This window comes from Meleagris gallopavo, chromosome 4, assembly GCF_905368555.1.
Source record: "Meleagris gallopavo chromosome 4, MGAL_WU_HG_1.1, whole genome shotgun sequence".
In the NCBI taxonomy this organism is placed as follows: domain Eukaryota; kingdom Metazoa; phylum Chordata; class Aves; order Galliformes; family Phasianidae; genus Meleagris; species Meleagris gallopavo.
The window spans coordinates 68245096-68270795 of NC_139407.1; the positions used below are offsets into that span (position 1 = coordinate 68245096).

At 48.4% G+C, this 25700-nt stretch overlaps 1 protein-coding gene across 4 annotated transcripts in view; it reads right to left on the bottom strand.

Moving 5' to 3' along the window:
- Positions 1-1367: 1367 nt before the first annotated feature.
- LZTS3 (leucine zipper tumor suppressor family member 3) overlaps positions 1368-25700 on the bottom strand; it is a 41816-nt gene continuing 17483 nt past the window's right edge. For 2 of the 4 annotated variants that reach the window (XM_010710573.4, XM_085223746.1), the window contains exons 2-4: positions 14695-15183; positions 12277-13107; positions 1368-9541 (exon numbers count right to left, since the gene is read on the bottom strand). In XM_010710573.4, coding sequence (XP_010708875.2) covers positions 8828-9541; positions 12277-13107; positions 14695-15144 — 1995 coding nt within the window. In that variant the 5' untranslated portion in view covers positions 15145-15183 and the 3' untranslated portion in view covers positions 1368-8827. Of the gene's footprint in view, positions 9542-12276; positions 13108-14694; positions 15184-23917; positions 24076-25700 lie in introns of those variants that run through there. The other 2 variants (XM_085223745.1, XM_085223747.1) reach the window with 2 other exon arrangements.

Below are 25700 nucleotides of genomic sequence, written 5' to 3' on the forward strand. Positions count from 1 at the left end.
GTAATGCCTGTCATCCCAGTGGCTTTGGATCAGCCTTGAATGTGATCGTGGGAGCTTGATGTGGAAGGAATTCACAGAATCACAGAATGGCCAGGGTTGGAAGGAACCTCAAGGATCATGAATCTCCAATCCCACTGCTGCATGCAGGGCCACCAACCTCCTTAATGCCAGACCAGGCTGCCCAGGGCCCCCCCATCCAACCTGGCCTTGAACACCTCCAGGGATGGACAGGGCATCCACAACCTCTCTGGGCAGCTGTTCCAGCACCTCACCACTCTCATGATAAAGAATTTCCCCCTGACATCCAACCTAAATCTTCCCTCCCTCAACATCAAACCATTTTCCCTTGTCCTGCAGTTATCTACCCTTTCACAGAGTTGGCTCCCCTCCTGTTTGTAGGCTTCCTTTAGGTACTGAAATGCTGCAATGAGGTCACCCTGCAGCCTTCCCCTCTCCAGGCTGAACAAGCCCAGCTCTCTCAGCCTGTCTTTGTAGGGGAGGTGCTCCAGCCCTTTGATCGTCTTGGGGGCTCTCCTCTGGACCTCTTCGTTGATTTGGGAGTGAATCAGTTGCCCAGATGTAGGGGACTGGATCCATCTGAGTGCTGAGGGGTGAGAGACACTATGTCTACGAGAAGTGCTGCTCAGTCAGCTATGGAACATCCCCATCTAGACTGAGCCAAGGTTAGACCTAAAACAAATCATAAAATCATCAGAGTTGGAAAAGAGCACTAAGATCATCTAGTCCAAGCGTCAACACATCACCACTATGCCCATTAAACCATGTCCATCACATGTTCCTGTCTCACCATCGCTTCCACCACCGTGGCTTTGCGCTGCCCACCAGCTTGTGATGCTTGCTCTCAAATGCATGCAGAGCCTGAGCAGCCCTTGTGCCCCAGGAAACACCCCATCCCTGGAGGTGCTTAGGGCTGGGTTGGATGGGGCCCTGGGCAACCTAATCTGGTGTGGGGCAACCAGCCCACGGCAGGGGTTGGGACTGGGTGAGCTTTAAGGTACTTTCCCACCCAAACCATCCTATGATTCAATGATTCTGTGAATGCAGGATTGGAGACGACCATGTGCTTGGAGGGAAAGACATGGACACGTGTGTTGCTCCACTCTGCTCCACTTATCCCCTTCTCCTCCATGATGTCAGCCGCCTCCTCATCCTCTGGGCCGTGCTTTCATCCCACTCTAACGGGCTACAAGGAAGTAGGTGTCTGGCTGTGCTGGTGTGACTTTCCCTTATGGGGCCATCTCCAGGTAGCCCCCAATCACCATTCTCCAGCCCACGTCCCTCCCAAAATCCCTCATGGTCTTGCTGCTTCTCCCATTTGCAACACAACCAGGCAAGCCACACAGTCAGGTTTTTAAAAGGGGCCTTTCTCCATTTTATTTTGCTCAATAAAAATCCTTCACAGTCAGATAGAGATAGGAGAGTGAGAGATACGTATACATATAGATCTTCATATATATTTATATATATACATACCTCTGTACAGATATATATATATTCACTGTAGAAAATCGCAAAGGCAGTAGCTCTTCACATCTTTATAACCCCATGGAAACATACAACAGACTAGCAGTAGATTGTGAAATGTGGTATAGTTTTAACAAGAGTTTTCTAAATGGATACACCTTCGCTGTACAAAAATCCCAGAATGCTGCATTTTATCTCTTCATTTTTCTACCTCTTCTCTTTAAATACACTGACCAGAGGCAAAGTCAAGACAACAGTGTTTGGAAGTGATTGGTGGACAGGAGAGACACCCAACCTTATGGAATTATTTTTAAATATTTTTAAGTTTATATATAGATATATATATATAATTTTTTTTCTTTTTCTTTTTCTCTTTTTTTTTTTCCTTTATTCTTTTTTTTGCAAAGTCTCGTTAAACGCAGTTCAGAGAACCAGCAACAGTCAACGCAGAACAAACAGTAACAGAGTCGAGTTCAGAACACTTCTGGTTTTGAATTCACAGTAAGAGCAGAGAGAGATCGAGGCTTCAAGAAACAAACAGAGGAGGGGAAGCACAAGGGTTGAATTTACAGTCAGGCATGTCCAAAACGTTGGACAAAGGGTCTGATGCAGAGATCCTACACACACACACACAGCCTGGAAAGCTCTGGCTGCTCCCCCATGGGGCTTTTATTGCTGGTGAGATCAGACGACAGGCTTGCTTGGGGCACAGGCTCACCCAACCTGACATCTCACTACTAGGGAGCTGGGTTTTAGGGGCCTATTCTCCTGGAGAAGAGACACAGAAACCGGTGACTAAGAATGCGCATCTATTTTGGATGAGGAAACCCTCGCAACCGTACTGCCCTGTGCAAGGTGAAGGCTGAGAGTGAGTCCTGAAGGGCCACCTCTCAGCTCACAGCATTTATCGGGTCCACATGAGTGCAAACAAAGACACCTTGGAGGAGACCCAGCCTCCTTGGGCTGGGCTCTGCAGGGACACTGCTGTGTGGGAAAGGACTGCATAGACTCGTTGGCCAGTTGTGCAGCATTTTGGCACCGGTGGCCGTGCGTTTTTGCACCGGTGTCTGAGCTCTACCTGGACATGTTTGCTCCCTTCAGCTACTGGAAGGGAACCTATGTGCCACCATGGGCATCTTCTTCTCTGAGAGAGTTCCTAGGACAGCCTGGCACCCAGGAATGAGAAAACCTTGTTTCCCATTGGTGTGTGGCTGTCATCAAATATGACTTTTGGGTTCAGACACCTCTGGGGACCCAGTGGCTCGCATGTCAGTGATCTGCAGTGAGCTGACTGGCTGCTGGCATCCAGTAACAGTCACGGGATGGGCACCAAAGGAGGATGGACCACACATCCCAGGGACCCACACTGATTGCCTGCTGGACATGGGCTCTCTGAAGGAATGGGGACCACCAGGCTCATACATTTTTCACATTCCTTATCTGGACCCAGACCTGGCCTCACATCGCTTTTTGAAGGAGAGCCCAGAACTGGAGTTACGATGGTATTCAAGAGAACATTGGATTGCCTGCAAGTATCAGAGTTGGGAGGAGTCCTTTTTAAACCTCCCTAGAAAAACCTATTGCTTTGTCACAGAAAGCAGAGACTTTCTGCTTAGAAAACAGATCTGTAGAGGAGCCCTGAAAACACAACCATACATGCCAGAGGTTGTCCCAGGATCCAGATCTGATGCAATCCCCCCTCATGGAGAGAAACTGGGAAGAGGCTTATCCTGAAAGTGCACAGGCTCATTTCTGTTTTGCTGACAGTTGTGCTGCCAGTGTGGAACATCTGATTGGGAAGCTGACATCTGAAAACTGCTGGATGTGATCCCAGTGCCTCATTGCCCCCATGGAGACCCGGTGGCATGGGAGCTGTGTGATCAAGGTTACTTTTATGTCCCTTACACCCCTGCCTTTGCAAAGGGTGGAAGGACTGGGGAAGCCTCAGAGATGGCTGGGTTTAGTATTGTGATGGTGTGAAGCCCCATGCAGTGATCTCAAAGGATTAAAGGCAATGGAGATGTCCTTCAACAAGAAGCAAGATCTCTCATGGAGGTAAAACAGGGCTGATGTAGCTGACATGGGAATGATGGAGATGTGAGGATCAGTAGTCTAGAAAGCTCCTCTAGGGGGAGGGGCAGGGCAAGCCACTCTCAGTGTAAGCTCCTGCTTGTTAATGGAAGTGTCTAGGAGAACACTGGGAAAGGCAATAAGTGTTCCTGGGACAGTGTTACACCAATGAACTGAAATCAGGCAGGAGAGTCTGGAGAGCTGATGCAGAGGGGCAGCAGGACACAGGCAACATCGTGAGCAGATCTTCAATGAGGGATCTTGGTGAAAGGTAACTCTGTAAAGTGCCTCTTAAGGCTCTGACTGGAAGATTGGGTTATAGTAACAGCAAGCTCCAAGACAGAAATGAGGGCTGCCACTGCCCATCAGCAGGCTGTTATTCCTGACAGAAATGGAGCAGAGCTCAGCGCAGCCATGGGGCAGAAGCATGGTGCAGGGGCGTATGGTAGGGGCTGAGGATGCTCAGTGGTGATCTGGGGAGGGGACAAGGGGACATTCAGAAAGACCACTAGCTCTCACATTTTCCTGGCCCATTCACATTGAACCAGAACAGGCCTTTGACTGCTAAACTATAGAAGACCTGTGGCTATGAAGACAAGCGTAATGGCTTGGCATGCCTCCTTACAGATGAACTCTTTACTGCTCAAGAAAAAAAGGGAATCAGTTCCATCCTGCCTCCTGAGTCCCTGCTCACCCTGGGTGACACATGGAGCTGCTTGGCACCGAGGAGGACATTGGCATCACCAGCTGGCGACACCCTAAAACTGTGAAAAGTACCATCCTTTCTACCTTGTCCTCTCTCCCAGCCCATATCAGTTTCTTCCTTCCTGGGAAGACTGGGAGTCAGATCCAAGCACACAGTCCAACACTTCCCAGAGATCTTTGGTCACATTTTTCAGAGCTCGCTGTCTCAAGCAAGCTGTAAAGTGCCACAGTGAGGGACAGGATTGGGGTGGGTTGGTCCTTCCCATGGAGCTTGGAGGGACACCATTGGGAGCCCCAGTGCAGGAGGTTTTCTGGGGATATAAGATGGGCAGGCAGACTTGAGCCTTAACCTGGGGGCAATTGTAAGTCCTAGCTCAGGGTGAAAGCAAGCATGGGGGCAGGACAAAGTGACACCAGGCTGCTCTCTTGGAGCTGATCCCAAGCAGATTGCTTTCCTGGGATTTGCTGAGCTTTATCCATTTCCAGTGCAGCCAATAGAAGCTCAGAGGGTGCTGAGCACCCTCTAGATAATGCTCAGTGCTCAAACGCAACATCTGCTGCTACTTCCAACCCATTCACTGGTATAGAAGCCACAAAGCTTTCTTGTCTCTTCATTTAATCATTCATATATAGAGCTAGGCTGTTATTAACATCCACTTGTCTCCATATAACATAGCAGCATAAGAATGACTCAACTCCTATCTTGAGTGGAAACCCAGAGGTGATCTCCCTGTGGCATTACAGTAGTGACAGCTGGAACTCCAGCTGGCTGCCACGAGACACTGGCAGAACCTAAGTGGGACTGTGTGAAGCTCAACACGTGATGGTTGCAGCATTCACAGCCAGGGAGAGAGAAATGCTGGTTGTGCAAAGGGTGCTACCTCAGTTGGGTGGGCACCTTGTAGCAACAGGATCACAGCAGCCTCACTATGATGGTGGAGCAAATCAACTTCACTCACAGGAACTGGTAAGAAGGGCTGCTTGCACCTCTGCTTGCACCAGGAGAGCTGGTCAGCCTAAGTCCTCATGGGTGGAATTTGCTGGAGTTAATCAATGCCCTGCATTTGTTCATATAACAGCTGTGTGCATGCAGTATGCCTCAGTTTCCTGCATATGGGTGGTATGCCACTAGGAATTCTCCAGGTCTTCCCACCACTGGCTGGTTCTTCCACAGGGCTTGGGTAATATTGGCCTGCCCAATGTATCAGGTATCCCAGACCATCTCTAGTGGCTCTAAATCCCATCTGTGGGCAACTGACTTGAGCCCCTTGTGACTCAAAGCTCTTATTGTTAGAGATAAGTTATAGGCAAGTTAGAGATAAATTGTTTCAGTAAAGACACCAATCACATGCAAGATTTTGAGGGCAATACCAGAACCTGAAGAATTACACCTGAGTACATCACATGGATTCCCATCAGCTCTAGATGAGCTTTGCTGGATGAGGAAAGATGGATGGGATACCTGGGATATGGTCAAGCCCAAACTCTCTAGGACAGAAACTTTTTACCAACCCTGTCTGAACTTCAAAGGGAGACAAGATGTGACTCTTCTTGGCTGTTCTTAGGATATGTCATCAAAACACTATTTTGGCATCTGAGCAGCAAACAGACAGCTCTGTTGCTTCCAGGTTTCACTGGGACTGTCAAGACACATTCATCATTGCAAAAAAAAAAAAACAAACCCTAAACATCTGGGCAAAAGATGACAGAGCAAGCCTGGCACACTGGAGGGCTTGCCTGATTGCTGCTGGGGGGATTCAGGTATGTGGGAAGGCCAGATGAGCCTATTTTTCCTGCCCTTGGGCTAATAAGGAGCTCTGGTGAGAAGTTGTCCCACAGGATGATGCTGGTGCCAGTTCTTCTTGGATATTAACGCAGTGGGGAAATGTAACGTACACCTCCTCAACATCAGATACTCAAAATTCAATCACTGTAAGTATTCTTAAGCCAATGACTCAAAGCCTGGTTCTTGCAATGGTTAAAAGGAAACCAACCTCAAATTCAGCAGGGCTGGGAGGAACAATGACCCAACAATGAAATAGATCATTGGACCCATCTTATGGCCAGGGTACTTTCTGTTGATGGACTGTTTGCTTTTTGTGTGGTGGCCTCACAATCATCAAGAGACAGGCATTTGAGACTTGAAACTTCTTGCATTTCTTACAATTCCTCTATGCTTTGCCCTTTTGTCCAAGGATTGTAAAGCCCTTCACAAGCACAAGGCCCCGTCAGCTGCTTTGGGATGGAAGACGATACAGGTTTATCTGATGTGGAAAGAGAGCACAGAAAGCTGAGATAACACAAGACATCGTATCTTCAACCCTGACATTGTGAGGTGTTCTGCTCCATCTAGAAAGCTCAGTGTATGAAACGGAGGAAGCCCAAGGATCTACCTGCTAAGGGTGTATGCAGCATATGTAGGATGTCTTTGGAGCCTCTGGCTCAGGCTGCAGCCTCTGAAACACCAAAGCAAAGAAGAGGGCTGGCATGGGGACCAAGGACCTGCTCCATTGATTCCAGCAGGTTGAAGCAGTTCTGTGCCAATAACCTTCTGCCAGGTCCTTGCTGGAGGACTGGAGTCTTGAAATACCCTGGTCTCCTTGCACATCTCCATTTTTCACAGCTCCAGGGATCACTGCCATCTACCAGCAGTCCCTCCCTGTAATACTGTCTGTTGACCTTGGCTGGAAGTTGGTGAAATCAGTGGAGTCCCTGCTGCTCTGCTCAGCCTCTTTGCTCAGTCTGGAGCTCACCACAACACCACGTGTGCTCAGCTTGAAGGTCAGATCTGGTGACAGAGAGGGGAGTGCTCAGACGGAAGGGAATGTGGAAGGAAAGTGGCTTCTGGACTTTTGTTTGAAAGGTCTTCAGCCTCTCAACACTCTGAGGTTCTTCCTTATTGTGCAGGTGTCATCTGGCCAAACTCTCCCTGAAGTCACCTCATACCGGCATCCCAAGATGTAAATTCTGCCTTTGTTCTTCTAGCAGCTCCTTAGGGAAAAAAGAGCCTAAATTTCTACTTGCATTGATCCTTTGGTCGCTGCCCAGTGCAAATCCCACTTTACAGCACTTTTTACTCTTTGCTGCGGATCATAGTAAAAAAAGTGTTTGTGAAAGGGAGAATTTTGCCCACTTTTTAAAGTGAAATGCTGTGTTTTGATGCCTGAATCATTTTCAGCGAGTGCACATGTAGAATTTGGTTATTATTCTGCCAGGGCATAAGCACTTGTATGATCTTAAGTACTGTGTCTTCTTATGAATGCTCTCATACTCAGAGTTAGTAGCTGACAATTTTCTTAAGCTGGCCCTGCATTATCTCTAATCCTGGAATATATGATGCCATGTGGGATCACGATGGGCACTATTCCAAATGGTTGTGCTGAAGGCTGATGCTCACTTCCCTCACTGCAATCTAGTGGTAGTGCTGATATGTGCTCCCTGCAGCTCCTGAGTGAGGCGTGGATGCCATTTGTAAATAGACCCTAGGCAGAGAGAATGCACCAGACTGTCTCTCTTTTGGGAATGGGTTAGTACAATTGTCCACTATTGGGAAATTGCTAAAGCTTCTGTTTGCATAAACAACCCACAAGTTTGGAGGCTTCCCCAAACCTTGTTCCATTGACTGTGGGAAATCAGAGGACTCTGGAGAAAGGGAACTAGCTTGGATCTATTTTTTTTTTCCTTTCTGTATCCAGCATGAATATATTTAAGAACAGAGGGATCAAGGCAGAGGTGGGAGGGTATTTATGCTCCCAGGATTGGGTCACAACCCAGGAGGCAAGTGGAAATGAAGACAGAAACCATAACAAAACAAAAACACAGCATGTACCAAGCTCTGTTGAGCCTCAAACAAGGCTCCTACTGGGTAACCACTCCTTGTTGGCTTATGTTACCAGGACAAGCTCACACTGCTTCACAAGTAGGTCCTAACCTCTTGCAACCATGCTAGCCATGGGCTGCAAGAGAGAGTCATCTGATGGAGATATGTCTGGTTTCACTGAAATCAGTGGCCGATCTCCCACTGACTTCACTAAGACCATTGTCTAGACAAGATACTTGATGCAAAACAGTGAGTTTGCTCATGATCCCAAGAGCTTTGCTTCATTAGCCAATGTGGCTAAATATGCCCTGGAAAAAAACAAACAAACAAAAACACACCTGCCAAATTTGCACTGTTTTGCTGCACATAAATGCTTGGAAAACCAAAGAAACCAAGTACAACCCTCCAAAACAACCAACCAAAGAGGGGTGAATTGTAGGAGAGGGGTGGCAGCCTCTAGTGAAGTAACAGTCACGGCAGATTACAAATGAGCCAATTGACCCTCACCAGCTGTACTAGGAAAAAAAAAACAACGAAGAGATGTCGCATTATCGATAGAAAAACAACGCACGTCCACAGTTATTTACCTACAGAGCACAGAAGAATAGAGTAAGGGTGATGGAGCTCAGTGCAAGCCACCTCACACCGCTCCTATGGTATCGTGTTATCCTTCAGAAGACCACTGGCTTGAGTAGGTAGTACATGCACAGCAATAAAAAAAATCATGGGTATTGTCTTGGTCCCACCTCAGATCTCAGTGGACTCTATTCGCTCCAGCCTGGAAGGAGTCCACGTTTTTTTCTCCTCGGTGTGCGGTGGGCTGGTGGTCTTGGTGTTCATCTCGTTCACCTTGTGCTCCAACAGTTGGTTCTTCTGGTACATCTCCACGTAGTTCAGCTGCAGCTGCTTCTGGTACTTGATGACTTTCTCCTTCTCTTCTTGCCACGTGCGCCGTTCCTCCTCGAAGTCCATCACCTGCTGCTCCCGTTGCTGCCGCTCCAGCTTCAGCTCCGTCTGCAGCCTCTCCACTTCCTTCCGCAGCGCGTTGACGCTGTCCTCGCTGCTCTGCCGCTGCATCTTGGCTTCGTCGCTTTCACAGGCCAGCGGGTCCTGCAGCTTCTCAGCCAGGTCCCCACCAAAAGGCCCCGGAGGTCCCATGCTGGCAAGTGTCCGCTTCAGTCCTGAGACCTCCAGCTCACAGTGGTTCAGTTTTTCCCTCAGCAGCTGGACCTCGCTCATCTTCCGCTGCAGCTCGCTCTCGCAGATCTCCAGGTTGACGCTCTTGGAGCTGTAGGAGTCCTTCAAGGTGAGGATTTGTTCCTCCTTCTCCCGGAGGAAGTTCTTACCTTCCTTGAGCTGTGTCCGCAGCCCCACAATCTCGTTCAGCTTCTGGGAGACGTCCGCTTGGGAATCCTTCAGTTGCTGCTTAAGCAGGGAGATCTCACCCGCCTTCTGGCACACCTGTGGGGAGAGCTTTCATGAGACAGGGGGAAGGCAGCAAGAAGGCACCACCTTTGCTTGTCCTACAGGACCTACAGGTTGTTTCTATAGCAGTGGGGACATTTGGCTCTCAGGGATTTGATGGTGTTCCCAGAGTTAACCAAAAAGCTAAGCTAAGCACTGTGGTCCACAGTGAGCTGACACCAGTGTTTCCCTCCGTTCACATTCCACACATAACCACAAGCCTGTGGTGCCTGACCTTAAACTCTCTCCACTCTGCAGGAGTTATCCTGCTGACCTCAATGGGTGCTGGACCTTGAGCAAGCCTGAGATGGAAACATCTCAGACCCAGAGACCAGCCAGGCTCTCCCCAAACACTGAGGATGTAGGACAGGATGCAGAGACAGTGGATATTACCTATTTGCTGTATGATGCTCTCCTTCCCAAAGGTTCCTAAAGAATCCAGTTGACAAGCTTTTAGTGTTCACTGCACTGGGGGCAGTCCAGGGACTGGTAGCTATTTAATTCCTTTGGGTGTTAGTGCATGAAGGGTGACAGCCCTCTCTGCTAAAGATCAAGGTGAGAGATGCAGCTCACTCTTGCTGAACTGGGGCTATCAAGCACAGGTTTCATCCTGACTGCCTCCAGTCTCACCCATGTAGTTAGGAACAGAAGTCCTATGCAAACACCTAGTGGAAATACCCCTGCAGCAGTGTGTGTATGTGCTGTGTAGGTGGCACAGTTATTATATGACACATCTCTGGTTCTGCTTAATCCAGCAAATGTCAACAAAAGTGTTGAAAGGGATCTATAAAAATGACCAAACCCTTATTTTCCCGTGGACTTGGGGGTTTCCATGTCTTTGTATTAGCAGATCTATCCCTGGACGATTGCAGAGAAAGTCTGTGCTGGCAGGAATCTGGGCAGGGAAGCAGCACCAAGGGACTAGCAGTGATCAGAGAGGATGAACATAATTAATAACAAACTTGGTTGCCACCTGCAGACATGAATGTCCTGCCTTCCTGAAGCCCCCTGTCTCTTGTCACACATGACATATTTGTCCTTTTCTCCATTTATCAGCATCTGCAAGAACCCTTCCTGTTGGGAAGGATGCTCCTCAAATAAAATCTCCACTGCCTTCATTGCAACCTCAGTTTTTCTCAGCTGTAGAAGACTACTCTGGTGCATAATACTGTGCAAAACCTTTAAGCTTAGCAATCCGGATGGCCCATTGTCAGCAGCTGAAGAGCTAGGAGACATACCCACAGTCAGTTCCTACAGATACCAGCTTTTTCTGCAGCTCTAAGACATAAATCTGAGTACTCACATCCACCCAGTGTTTCTCTGCAGCAGATGCAGAACAACATCACACTGGGTTAGCTGTAGTTACAGTGACACAGTTACTGCTCAGCTAAAAAAGTGCACAATCCCAATCGTGGGTTTACTGGAAGTGCTCTCCGTGGGCTAGCTTTTCCCAAAAGGCAGAGAAATACATGATGAAGAACAGCTTGGATAAGAATCAACTAAAAGATTAAAACACTTAAATTTTGGTCTTTAGTAGCGTGCTGGGGAAATTTAGGCAATACAGTCTCTGGAGTCTGGAGTGTATCTCAGTCAATGAGAATAGACTACAAACTTTAGGTGTCAAGATCCATCAGCTGAATCCCATCTCTTTGCATCTCTATCATTGGGTTAGCTGCTGCAGACTGAACTAGAGTAGTAAATAATCAAAAACCGTTTGGTGGTTTTACCAGTGCAAAATCAGGAATCTTTCCAGACCTAACTTAATGGAAGACACACAAAATCTGGGCAGAGCACCTGGTCAAAGGAGGCATCATGTTGGACAAGGCAGCCTTGCTTGTCCTGCGTGTAACTTGCAGAGATTTTAGAGCAAGCCTCTAATAAGCTCTGCTGAATATCTCCAAACAGTGTTGCAGAGCCCTAATTAATCCCACTTCCACTGACTTTCCATCAGGATTAGTAGAATAGGGCCTTCATGATTCTAGAGCTACTTTTTTTTTTTTTTTTTTCCACTGCAGCCTTAATAAATTTAAAGTTTCTAGCCAGACCATGGAAGGATTAAAATTCTTTGCATGATCAAGCTGAAAAAAAAAAACCCACCAAAACTGTGTTAGCACTGGCTATTCAAATGGGGTTTGATAAAATGTTCTAAAAATAGAAACAGAAGTGAAAAATATGTAAGACCTGGAAAGAGGAATTTGCCTTTCAGCCTTTTGAAAGAGATCAACTTATTAGCAACTGAAAACAGGGCATTGCAATGGAAAGCATGAGGTAGACTTGGCTATTGGTATCATCCTTAGCTCATTTGCTTTAGATCTTCAACAAGAACAAAAATCAAATATTTGAAAAGCCATTTCAAGCTTTGCCCAAACACAGGTGTTAGAAGAATTTAATTAAAATAGGCTTAAACCCAATTTTGGGAGGCACAAATACCTGTATGGAGAAATCTTTATGGACTGAAACTGGATTCAAATGTCCCACATTGCAGTGACCTGACTGTGAAGCCTAATTATTAACCAGCACAGGACGTGCACACAAAAAATTATTGCAGTCATTTTATTTTAATTGAAAACTGTAGGTTTGAAGCTCAGACACGGAAAGGTGGCCAAAGTGTCTCCTGTAATCTACAGGCCACTCACCCACAGCCCTTGTCTTGGGCTGCTCATGGGACCAATGGAGGTAAATTGGTTATCAATGAAAACCTCATTCAAGATTTCTTACAATAATGCTTTTACCTCCCATTTGGTCTCTTCAATCTTTGGGAGAAACTCAGCCTGCTCCTTCTTGAAAGCCACAAATTTCTTCTCCAGCTCCTCTCGCTGCTGGAGGAGTTGCCCCATGTCATCTTGGAGTTTTTTTTTCTCCTGCTGCAGCTTGAATATCTGGAGCTGCAAGGCCTGTTGTGCCCGCTGCGCCTTTTTGGAGACCTGCTGCAATTTGTTGGCGTAGTTTTGCCTGAGATCCTCCATTTCCCGCTCCCAGATCTTCTGCTTCTCCTCAAACACTTGGAAGATGGCTGCCTCGCTTTTGTCCAAGTTCCTTCTCATCTGGAGGACCTCCTGCTCTTTCTCCCACAGCCTGTCTTCCAAGTCTTGGATGATGTCGTCGGTGGAAGGAGAGTGGAAAGGCATCGTTTCATTGAGATGGTTCAGTCTGTTGAACGAAGAGGTGCTCTTGCTCGAAGACCGGCCGCTGTCTGAGGTAGATATCCCGTTGTATCCCACGATGTTCTTGTCCGTGTAGGTCGTGCCGATGCGGTTGATGTGGCTCGTCGAGGCGCTCATGGGGCCGACGTGCTGGCTGTAGCCTGTCCCATATGTGGGCAGACTCGTTAACGAGTTACGGCCCGAATCCGAAAGGCCTCCCACTTGGTTTGTAGTCCTGTTAAGGCTGCTCTTGTCGAGTCCACTTTTGGGTGCGGATGGGCTATTGCTGTTGGCGTGGTTCAAGCTCTTTCTGTTCTCTGTCACCCCGTTGCTCTGCGGCGGGCAGAGGTTCTGCATGGAATGGAAGTTTTTAGGAACTACTGGTTTAAAGGCTGAGGGTCTAACTAAGGGCTCATTGCTCTGCAAAAGGAAAAAGGATCACGCATCAAAGACAGCAGGACGTTTGATAATGACACACACAAGAGATACATCAACACAGGCTGAGTCTGGTGGAGCTGAGGCCTCTCCAGCTAGCTAGTTCCATATTTCTCAGCCTTAACACACCCTGGATCATTTGGAATTTAACATGTGAAACCTGAGAAGAGTCGGCCACTCCTAAGTTAACACTTCATCTTCCTTTGTCCCAAGTGACAAAAGAGCTTGACCTGTCCCAGATCTGCATGATTTTCTCCCAGAATACTCCATTGGTCCTCTTACCATTGCTCTTTGCTAAAAGAATGGCTGCCACCTGCTTACCAGACCTGATCAAAACAATTTCGATTTTGGCAGATTACATTCTGAAGAACACCTAGATTGGAGGGTGCATTTCCCTTCTGCTGAAAACTGAATTAACCCCATGGATGAGCAGCTGTCCTGCTCTAGAAGCACAGGGCATTCAGCTCTCCTCTATGTGGATGTCATATCCTTCATGCACCAGGCAGGAGTAGGTGGGATCTATGGCCCCATCACAGTGATGCTGGGCAAGTAACATGCTGAAGCTGCTCCTGATTTAATTTTTTTGTTTCCTGTGAGCAGACACAATGCTGGAGGGAAAATGGACTGCAGCTGCAAAGGATTTACAGAGGATTTTAGAACCTCTGAAGTCTTGCACATTCCTCTCCCCATGAGTGCACCTACAGAAATAAAATTTTCCTCAAAATAGGATTGAGTCTCCCCTACTGTGGGTTGGGCTTCAGGTGAAAATTAGCCCACAGGAACCAGCCTTGTATTTGAAAATGCCTTGCAGAAGAAACAAAATGAGTCCTGGTGAGCAGGGAAGGCTGGAGACCAAAAATCTGGCATCTGTCACGTGGGATTGAGATGGACTATGGGAGCCATCAGGTTAATGGCCCACGAGACAAGGCCACCAAATGCTGCAGAAACGACACTGCTGCTGGCAGCCTCCCCAGGACACAAATTACAGGATCTGCTGAAGCAGAGCAGCAGGCTGCATAAAATATCTGGGCTCTAGGCATCCTCTAAGCTGATATGAGCCATGAGGACTGTGCTTGGACAGAGAATAATGTTTGCAGAGGTAGTTTACAAGCCTCATCAGATTGCCCCTCACCAGGAGCACTAGGATTTTGAACAGATATACACAGCTTCATTCAAATAAGACCTTTCTGTAGCAGTGGGCTGTAGAAGATGGCCTGTAAATGGCCCCAAAAGAAGAATTTGACTGATGCTGGGCTGACTGAAAAGAGAACCAGCTCCAGCTCTCCCTTCTGTCAGTAGGAGAGATAGGCACAGGAACTGAGGTGGGTTAAATAATTCAAAGAACTGGAAGCTTAGCTGTGAAACAGTTGTTACCATGCTCTTGGATTCCTCCAGAACTAGCATTCTCCTTTGCTCAGCCCCATTAAAGTAGTATAGCACTAACTGTAAATAAAATTGCACCATCTACATAGTAAGAACTAGACAATTTGTCAGGATTACTCCATTGCCTGGGTTGTGCTTTTAGAGCCAAGCCACAACCACCACACTGCTCCAGGAGGCAGGAGTTCTCACCTGGTCTAGTTTGCCGGAGATTGGCAATATCTTTGGTGGGTTACTGGGCTCGCGGTACTGGGGAGGAGGTGGCATGTTCTTCTCGTTGTTGGTGGTCACATTCCCACAGATGTCCATCTTCACCTTCTCACTCTTACGCAGGTCGCCGTTGATGTAGAGGGAATTGGAGACCTTCTCTGACTTGTATGTCTTCTCCTCGCCGGAGTAGCGGTTGGAGATCTCCCTTGTGGAGAACCCATTGCGAGACCCCTCCATCTGCCGCCCGCTGCTCTGCGTTCGGGTCCCCACGCTCTTCATGGCAAACTCCTGGTCGTTGGCCACTCCACTCCCCACGCTCCCCATGATGCTCCGGGATGTGTTTTGGGATGGCCGAGGAGCAAATCCGTGGAAGTTTTCTGGATTGGGGTACGTTGGGTCACTAAGAACTGGCAGCGTCTCTAGCGTGGCCATGGCAGCTCAGAGGTGAGGTGGAGGCACAGGTCAGTGGCACTGGAAGAAGGAGGAAAAGTGAAGGAATTTTAAAGAGATGCCTTTTTGCCACCACACCCTTTTATAGATCGGCATCATGCAGAGATGAGCAGATCCACGGGCTGAGTGGCAAAAGGGCAGGTGCTGTCACAGCTCAGTGCGTGGCATGCAGCAGATAATGGGGCTGCCCTCCTCTCTGTGACCTTCAACCCTCCAAGGAGGAGCAGCGCTCAGTCTGTGCCTTGGACTGACCAAAACAAGGCCGTGGGAAACAGATAACATGCTGATAAAGGCTATAGCGGTTGTTTTGACCTGGTCGCAGCCCCATAACACCTATTTCTATTCCTTTTCCATTGGAACCAGCCTTCACATGACTGGATACTGTCCCCGAGTTCTATCACCACCTGAAACCCCAGTCCTGTGATTTCAACCCTGACTTCAAAGACATACAAGCATCTGTGTTTTGGGGAAACACCTGAAACATCCGTGTTTTAGGGAAATTTCCTAAATAGTGGTGATTACATTAGTGTTGAACTTGCTAACAACTGAGGGGGTCAAGGTCCAGAGCTACTGATGCCTAGACAAGTCTTACAGGAGTACAGTTTATCACTTCCTAAAAAATTCAGGCCTCTTCTTGAAAGTCCCTTCTGAAAATAAAGCTGTCCGTGCACTCTTGCATCCAGCCTTCAGGATCTACTCTGCATTGGGTCTTATCCCATTTCAAGGAATAAAGGCTCACAACAAACCTTTTTTGATTACCTTTTTAGATAATGAAGAATTTGACACTGTATCTTATTACACTGTACCTTTGATGCAGGATCCTGTTACCTGATACGTTGCAAGGGAAGGGAGAAAACACACTGCTAAGTTTGGATGATTGTAATGAATCCCACAGTCTCTATATTTTGTGAAAATCAGTACACTTCTCATTTCTAACTTGCTTTGTAGGGTCTGCATGCTCTTCCCAGTGCTGCTCCAGAAGAGCTTTGGTCTATCTGGAATCCCATCTTTTATCTACCAGCCTATGCAGAGGTCTCTGATGCCTTCAGGTGTTTCAATTCACACTGAGCACAGCTGAACCAAGCCTGCAGGTGCAGAGTCAGTGGCACATGGGCAGTTGTAGAGACTTAGCTTATCATCTCACCTACCCTTACTGAACTTATTGACTAGGTCCCCATGGACTGAATGATTATTTTTATTTCTTTTTTACTTTTTGTCTTAGAAGCTCTCAATTTCAAAATTTCCAATGTGAATCATCCTGCCAGGATGGGTACTAAATCAAGACTGAGGAGCAGTGGGGGATGCAAGGTTTCCCTTTGGATGAAAAAGACACTGAGAAAGTATTGCCCTTTGGATGGAACATTGGTGATAGGGAGGCTTAGACAGGGCTGGCAGGAAAGGAAGATCAGAGGGTATTTCAGTGGGGCTTTCCTTCTTTTTGAGGTGGAGCTGTTAAATCAGCCCTTCCCCAGCTCCAGCAGAAGAGCTGAACTTATTTCTTTGGAGAGCTTGCTTAGCAGTAGAGCTCAGCTCCAATGTAATATTGGTATTTATACAGATAATGGGAAATTTGTACTAATAATGGAAAAAATCATGCCAAAAAAAAAACCCAAAAAACCAAAAACATGAGTCTGTGCAGCTTGTCATTGCATTTCTACAGACTTCCTTCAGGGTTACTGCTTGTAGCCTCCTCTGTTTCTCCAGAGCCCTGACCTTGAAGAAAACTGCCCTGTCTGAAATGTGATCTGAATATGGTGGGGCTGGCACTATGGTGCTGAAGGGAGATGATGCAGAGCTCCTCTGGGCCAAAATAGGGAGGGGAGGAAAAGTTGTGCCAGGTGGGTAGGATGAGGGAAAGCCAAGCTCGAGTCCTGAGTGGACCTGAAGGAGCCTCTGTGACCTGAGACACACTAGATGTGTCCACCTGTCCATAATAGGATGCAGCTGGTGGTGTAGCCTTCTCCATCCTGAAAGGACATCCAAAATCCACTCTGCAACACTGGTCTGGCACTGATGCTTTCTGCGTGATCCCCTGATTGATTCTTAGTATCTCCATCCAACACTGCAATCAGAGAGATTGCTACGAGAGGCAGTTATTTATAACAGAACACATTTAAGTTTACACACTTGTGCTGATCTCTGCTCTGTCCATGGATGTGGCTCAAAGTCAGGCTGGATGGAGCTTTGGGCTCCTGGTCTGGTAGGAGGTAGCCCTGCTCATGGCAGGGGTTGGAACTGGTTGGGCTTTAAAATCCCTTCCAACCCAAACCATGCTGTGATTCTGATGGCAGGATGAGATCATTGGAAAGTCTGATTCTTCAAAACAAAACAGAAAAGGCAGCACAAAAGCAAGCAGTGTGAGCTAGAAAAGAGAAGTGTTCTCTCAGGAAGGAGCTTCAGTCTGGACAGAGAGATGACAGTGACCTCTAGGCCACCATAGAGGAAGGTGACTTATCAGCTCCACCATCAGTGGTCCTCATCACAGCCTTTCTCAGCCCTCAGGGACCCCAAGGATCCCAGGGAATGGTTTTCACATCAAGAGGCTTTTGCTTAGGATCACGTCCTTACAACACTGAGACATTGTGCTGACATTCCCGTTCAGCCCCAGCGACCCAAGGGCAGATGCTTCAACTGCTGTCTCATGGTGTGGGATCAAAGCTGTGTCACAGAGGCAGTCTCTGTAAATGGAACTGGTTTTGCGTGATTTTTCCCCCCCCTCCCCCCTTTTAACTGGAAAGAATCCAAGAAAATATTCTGAAAAAAACCACCAAAAAACTGGCTATTAGCTTATGTTTACTGTAAACTTAGGAGCTGATAAGCAGAGCATACGGGCAAGCATTTCAAATATGTTTTCAAGGGGATTCCAGAAGTGCCAACAGATCCCCAGCAGTACAGCTTTCTTTGCCAAAAAGGGATTTTTTTTGGGGGGGGGGAGGGGGGGGAATTTTTGTTTCTTTTGGCCATCACCAGTTCTTAGCCAGGTTTTGCCTTGCTCACCCCTTAACTGAACTGTGAAATCAGGTTTTGAGCATGGCTGGGGTAAGGGATGGGTGCCATGGGAACGCTAACTAAAATTGGGTTTATGGATAATTCCCAATGAAAGAAGCAAGCCAGAGCAGAGCTGGGGCTGGGGTTCGCTGCCTCCATGTCTGATTTCTTCTTTCGTGGTCCTGCAGAGCTTTTCACCCTGTGCTCATCCCCAAGGGCCTCAGTACACTGTGCAACAGCAGCCACAGCATTTATGAACCGCAACCCAACACCCCCAGATTTCATTAGATTTACGGTCCTGTGCTCCCTAGGAAGCCTCATTAAACACAACCAGCCTAATTAAAGCGTGAGGCGGACGAGATGAGGTAGCAAACAATGCAGACATCTGTCCTGCTGCTCCATCCATGGTGGGACCTCGGGACTGGAAAATTCCCACTCTGCCCTCCAGCACCTGTAACGCTGATGCAGAACTGGGGCTATGCTGGCTCTCTGGAGACGCAGCTGTTCTTACACTGCATTAGCAAATTAAAGATGGTGCATCAGGCTGGCATCTGCTTTTTGGCAGGGCTACAGCCCATCTAGCATGGCCTCCCAAGCTATTTTAATTTTTTTTTCTTTCTCTGCAAAGAGCTTTGACTTTCACCTGCCCCTGGGGAGCCCATGAAAACTGGTTGGTTACCTTAACCCAGTTAGCTCTGCACAACCCAGATCTCCTTGGCACAAACCAAGCAGCAAACCTTGAGAAGCATTTCGCTCCCAAGTCCTTTCTTTAGTTAATGAAGGAACGAGAAGCATAGAATCATGCAAGTTGGAGAAGACCTCTAGGATCACCAAGTCCAACCCCAACCCACCCCACCATACAGTGCCACATAGCCACGGTTCTGGAACACCTCCAGGGTCGGTGACCCCACCACTCCCTGGGCAGCTGTGCCACTGCATCACCACCCTTTTGGAGAGGAAAGCCCCCACTTAGCATGGTTGGGTGGTGAAGAGATCCCCAAGCCATGCAAGTAGGGTGGAAGTGGATCTGCAAGAATCACTTTGGGAGCAGCGGGGCTGCCTTCTTGTCCTCACTGGGCCCTGGAGAGCACACCTATTCCATCCCACCATCCCAATGCCCTTTGCAGCTGCAGCCATCTATGAGCCAGCCCTCACCCCTCAGCCCTGCCCCTGGCTCCCCAAAGCCCCTTGGCTACAGCAGAACCGAAGAAAAAAACTTTCTGCAGGAGGAGAACTGAACCTTTCCAGAACAATTCCTGATCTAATTTCCCACTTCCAAGCATTTGCGTCTTCAAAAAAGCTGAAAAGGGTTTCTTCATCTGCCTGGATCGATGCTTTTAGGCATCTTCCCAACAGCACATGACCATGGGTCCAAGCAGGTTACTTCTCCTTCCATACCTTCTCCACATTTCATGAGTTGCTCGTTCCATCTCACTGCAGGGTTATGCAGCCTTTTCCCAAGCAGCCATACCTGTGCACGGTGACAATTTTGCATCTAATGCAGAAAACCTGGGGTGAGATTTCCTTTCTCTTGGATGTGGTGGGTGAGTCCTTCATGGCTGCCTCTTAGCATAGTTTTAATAGATTCCTGGGCTACAGCTCCACTGCCTTCACACTTTGCCTTATTCAAACGAGTTAGAAAACGCCTTCCAGTTAAGCAGAAGAAAAATTGCACTCCGATAAGCAGCTGAATAGTTAACTAAGCCTAGATTATGAAGGCCTGGCTCCATTTCTGCCTGAGCAGGTTAATTGTTAACACTCTAGTAACAAAGGCCTTTGGGAGACATACCTAGGCACTGTGCCACGTGGGAGGGAAATCAATGCTGCTCACAGGCAGGACAGGCGACAGCAAACAGCCTGAGAGCAGTGCAGTGTGTTGGAATGCTCACATGTGGTTCCCACTTTCCTCCTTCTGCAAAGGCACCCAAAGGTCAAAAATCCCCCCCCCACACGTCATAACAGGTGTGCCCACGACCTTCAGCCATCAGGTTGGTTTGCTTGGGTTTTAATGAGCACGCAATTAGTGGAAGGGTGTAAGCAACTCGTTTCTGTAGGACCTACACCTGCACAGTGCCTAGGGCTCTGTTGGTTTTCCAGTTTGTTGGCACTGGTGCCAGAGAGGTGTCTGGAGAACAAAATAACACAATTCTTAGAACAATGGAATGGTTTGAGTTGGAAGAGATCTTAATAAACTATCTGGCTCCAGCTGCCATGGGCAGATGCCTTTCACTAGATCAGGCTGCCCAATGCACCATCCAACCTGGTCTTGAGTCATTTTGGTCCAGGGTGATGGAGCAGGATAGGAAAAGTGTCACAGGATGAAAGGAAAGTGCTGTGATCATATCAGCTTCTTCCAGAAAGATGTATGGATGAAGAAGGGAAGATCACTAATGGGCTAGTTATGGGATGACAGCAGACTGTAGGGAGCAAAAGCACCTGTGTTTGGAGGTTAACAAGCCCTGGAGGAGAACTAGCACTGAAATGCAAAAGCTGCAGTTAGGCTGGACAAGTACCTCCTTGGAAGACCATAGAATCATTAAGGTTTGAAAGATCAGTAAGATCATCTATTTCAGCCACCAAGTCATGTCACTTAGTGCAATATCTACCCTTTTCTTGAACACCTCCAGCAATGCTGATTCCACCACCTCCCTGGGCAGCCTTTTCTAATACCTCACCACTCCTTCTGAGAAGAATTTTTTCCTAATATCCAATCTGGTGTTTGAGCCCGAGTCTCAGAAAAGCCCCACAACCTCAAAGGTTGCTGCTGGGCTTGGTATGGACACCCTGCATCCCCAGGAAACACCCCCAGAAACAGTAATGAGATGGAAGCCCACCTCCTGTCCTGCATGGAGGGTTGCTGCAGAGGTTGGATGGACTTGCTTCATTTCTCCAGCAAGGTTTTCTTTGTTACTGCTGTTCAAGTGCTACTTTCTTATGTCCATGCTGAGCCCAAAGCAGGCCAATCATAGAATCATTAAGACCACTAAGTTCATCTAGTCCAATTTGTCAACCCATCCTCATCATGCCCACTAAACCACGTCCCTCAGTATCACATCTCCATGTTTCCTGAACACCTGCAGGGATGGTGACTCCACCATTTCTACCACCATGCCAACAGCATGTCCACATGAGTGGATGCAAGAAGCAGGGACAACTCTGCTCTGCTCTGACCTGGCTCCAGCATGTCAGCATCTCCTCTTCTCCTTCACCCTTCTCAAATTGCCTCACTTTGAAGAGGAAAACAGAATGAGGTTTTTCAATTGCTCACTCCCAGGCATTCTTTCCATCCCTCAAATCATTCTTGCTGCACCTCCCCCAACTCCTTTTCCCCTCTCCTGACTTGGTGGCTGCCAGGTTTTCTTCCACCACTGAAACATGGCACAGAAGCACAGCCCTGCTGGACGTGAACCTGTCTGCGGAGTGTACAAATTGCTGACTTCCTTCCCACAATTTTTCCACTGCCAGAATCCAGACGTCAGGAGAACTCCCTGTGCATTCCAAGGACCTGGAGCTCTCCTTCTCCTTTCTCCAGGCCACTCATCTCTGCCATCTGCACCATACCTACACTATCATCCCAGCTTGGGAATCCTACTGGGAAATAACTGCTTTTGGGAATAGGGGACCCACAGCAGTCCTGGAGTTACTGCTCTCAGTTAGAAGCCATCAGCCCCCAAGATGTGACTGGGTGGGAGACATCAGGACCCACTGTGCCTCTCTGTGCATGGGGTCAGGGTGGCAGGAGATGGGACACTGAGGTCACCGTTGGGGGCTGCACTTTCTTGAGCTTCTGTGGGAAACAAAAGCAAGTGGCTCAGAAACGCTTCCTTTTCCTTTCTGCCTGCTAATGAGATAATTACAGCCTTTTGTATTCTGGGAAACTACTTTCTCATTACAGGGGCCGCATCAGCTATTTACATAATAAGCCTGAAACAAAAGAGATGAGATGAAAAGACCCAGGCAGCAATTCAGGGAGAGCTGCACTGCTGCCAAGGGGGAGCCCACAGATGGTGGCTTCCTCCATCCCCATCCATCCCTCTGCTGAGGTCAGGAGTGGGTGGCAGTGCCCAGTGGGGGACATTCTCAGCATGGGATGCTCTTTGGTCTCAGCTGCAAGGGGCCCTGGGTGTCCTAAGAGTCCCACCACTGGGGGTGCAATGGGTACCAAACTCTCTCATCCCCATGTCCCAGATTCTTCATCTTGCCAGCTGGCCAAGGAACATGCCCCATCCCATATCACATTTCTCTATCTCTTCAGTTGGCCAAGGACATACTGGATACAAGCCTGTCCCATGTCCTCTCCCCACATCTAGCCAAAGGACATAGTAGGTACGAAAATATCCCCTTCCACATCCCATGCCCCAGTTCCTTGTGCCCCAGCCAGCCAAGGGACACACTAGATATCAGTGCGTCCCATCCCATGTCCCAGTATCTTATCCCTCAGCCAGCCAAGGGACATGCTGGGTTGTCAAATATCGGATCCCATGCCCCATGCCTTAATTCCCTGTCACTACAACTGGCCAAGGGAGACATTAGGTTCCAAAATGTCCCATCCCACATCCCATGGCCAAGTTCCCTGTCCCCTTGGTTGGCCAAGAGATGCTCTGAGTTCCAACCTGTTCCCATGTCATGTCCTTTTTCCCCAAGCTAGCCAAGGGTTAGCACTGGATACCAGCCTGTCCCATCCCATGTCCCACATCTCAGTTCCCTGTCCTTCCAGTTGTCCGAGGGACACTTTGGGAACCAGCTTGTTCCATCCCACACCTCTACATGCCTAAGGGACACTGTACACTAACTTATCCCCAGCATGCCAACCCCACCACCTCCCTTACCCAATAAAGGCCCTATTGTTCTTCCTCCACAAAGCCTGAATAGTGCAGCCTGCTCCACCTTCTCCAGCTAATCCTCCCGCTTTGCTATCAGTTTTCCTCCCAGCTTGTCGCTGTGCTGAAGGTACACACTCTGCTGCCACCAGGAAGTGGCAGGAGGGAAATCACTGCAATGCAAACTGAAACCTGTGCTGAAACGGATCAGTGGGACATTATGTCCAACCCTCTGCTCAGGAGCCGCTTGCCCAGGATCACATTCAGACGTGTTGTGGGGTTGCTACAAGTTTTGTAGTCTCCATCCATGGAGGTTTTCAAGCTCCCTTCCAATGAGGGCAGCCTGTCTTTGGAAGACCCCAGTGGGGACACATGTGCCTTTGGGGCACCCTCCTCCACCTGCAGCATCCCCCGATCATCCCCACTCCTTGACCTCAGTGGGATTTCCTGGGCATCCAAGTAAAATTCAGAGGGGAAGGACCATGGGTGCCCCATTGGGCCAGGGTTGGCTGTGAACCAACCCTGTGCCAGCCGGATTCCATCACCATGGGCCCGGCTCTGATTTATAATTAACTCACTCGCAGGAATTTCAAGGGCGTGGAGCAGCTGCCTCGTGCTGCTGGGGGAGTTGTGCTCACATCTTGAACTGGGAGCCCCCCACCACTGGTACACCACACCCTGAGATGTGGGGATACTGCACAGAATGAAGGGGAGCAAGGTGCTGGTGGATGCCAGCTAGATCCAAGATGAGCATGTATGGGGGGGGATAGCATTTCCCCCCGGAGCAGCCCACAGCTTACATCCAACCATACACAGCTTGGGGACAAAGCATGTCCCACCCCAGTGCCACTCCAAGCTCTAACAAAGACCCCAAAAGCTGCTGCAAGAGGGAGAAGGAAACAAGCCCCCTCCCCCCAAAAAATCTCCCCCAGCTCTTTGGGGTTTACCTGGTGGACCCAGTGCTCTGTCCTCCCGCACTCCCCGTCCTGCCGTGGGCTCTCTGTTCATCATCCACCTGCTCAGCACCCCCAGGAAAAACTCCCAAATCCTACCTGGCGTAAACAACCCGCCGCACTTTGCTCTGCCTGATTGGCCTCCGCCAGCCCGTGCCGTGCCTTAACTCTTTCTTTGCATCTTTGCACCCAGAGACCAACAGTGCGAGGAGGAGGGAGGCACCCAGAGACCATCCAGCATCTCCGCATCTGCCATGGAAAGGTGCTGGGGGTTCTCACAGCACAAAGGGATGTGGGACATTTCAGGTGCTGGACCCACTACTATTGGTCCTGGGAGAGAGGTTCTAGCCCAATAGCTTTGAGACAGTCTCAGCTCTTCAAGATTTGGATTAATTCATATTTTATATCTTACAATGCATGCAAAGATTTGGGTTAATTCATATTTTACATCTCACTGACAAGCATGGAGGAGGCAGATTCTGGCTGTGTTTTCTCAGTGCCAACGCTGCCCTACCTCAACCCCAAAATCTCTGATAAAGCCACACATCAATTAAAAGCAATAATTGAAAAAAAAAAACAAAAACAAAACCCAAAACCCTTACTTATGGGGGATATGATCCCTGCAGCCCATTTGCACATTTCACATTTCAGCACAGAAGAAATGGAAGGGGCCATTGCTGTCTCCCGCGGAAGCGAGCAGTAAGCGGTCACACTGCCCATCTGTCCATAATTGTGGCATATTCTGGCTTCCTTTCAACCCATTTGGACAAAAAGGTTTGAGAGGTTTCCCTGTGCACACGGATGGGGTAGGTGCTGTAAGTGGGATACTCAATGTGGGATGCTCAGTGTGGGTTGTTCTATATGCAATTCTCTATGTGGGATGCTCTAAGCATCCAGGTTTGGTTGCCAACCAATCAACTTGCACAAAGTGGCCTCAAGCCCAGGCAGAAAAAGCTCTCAGCTGTGGCCAAAGAGCAATCAAACTTCTCCTGGGGGGCCAACCAGCCCCCAGCACTCACGTGGGATTATTTGTAGTTATACAGCCACACAAAGCTGCCATTAATTTGGACTTACTTGCTCAAGGGAATTTGCTGTCAGCAGGATGGCTGCGTATCAAAGGAGCTGCTGGTTGCAGCCTTGCAAACATAGCATAGCCCACCACACACTAATCGCTGCAAGAGTGGTAAAATAGCAATAATGCTAACAATAACCTAATATGGGTGTGTATTTAAACTGTGGCAACGCACACTGCTGGGGTGCATGGAGAAGGTGTAAATTATGCAGAAATAAATTCCTGCAGAGCCTCAAGCTCTTAATTTTGCCCTTTGACTTCAGAAGTGGGGGATTCCCAAGAGGCAGCGGCTGCTTTGGGCTTTACTAGAAGACCCCCAGCAGCAGGATTCATGGCTTGCACCTTGGAAATAGAAATACTGGAAAAATACAGAAAGCCCTTCCCACCCCAGGGAGAACTGCTGAGGTTGTGCAGGTTGACGTTGTTTGAGGTTACGCTCATTCTTTCTTTGGGAGCTTTGCTATATCTAAGCACTCCCTGAAGATGAATAAATCACAGTGGAGGAGGCTTTGAAGAACACCAGGATCTCCACCGTGATCCATGCTCCCGGCACTCTCAGACAAGCCATAAACTTCTGAACCCTGAACTCCCATTTCTAACCAAGGACAATGAATGTTGAACCTCCCGTCCCACCAGGACCACCTCCACCAAAGCCTCTCCACAGCCTGACAGACATCAGAGACCCCCAGCTCACAGTACTCTATC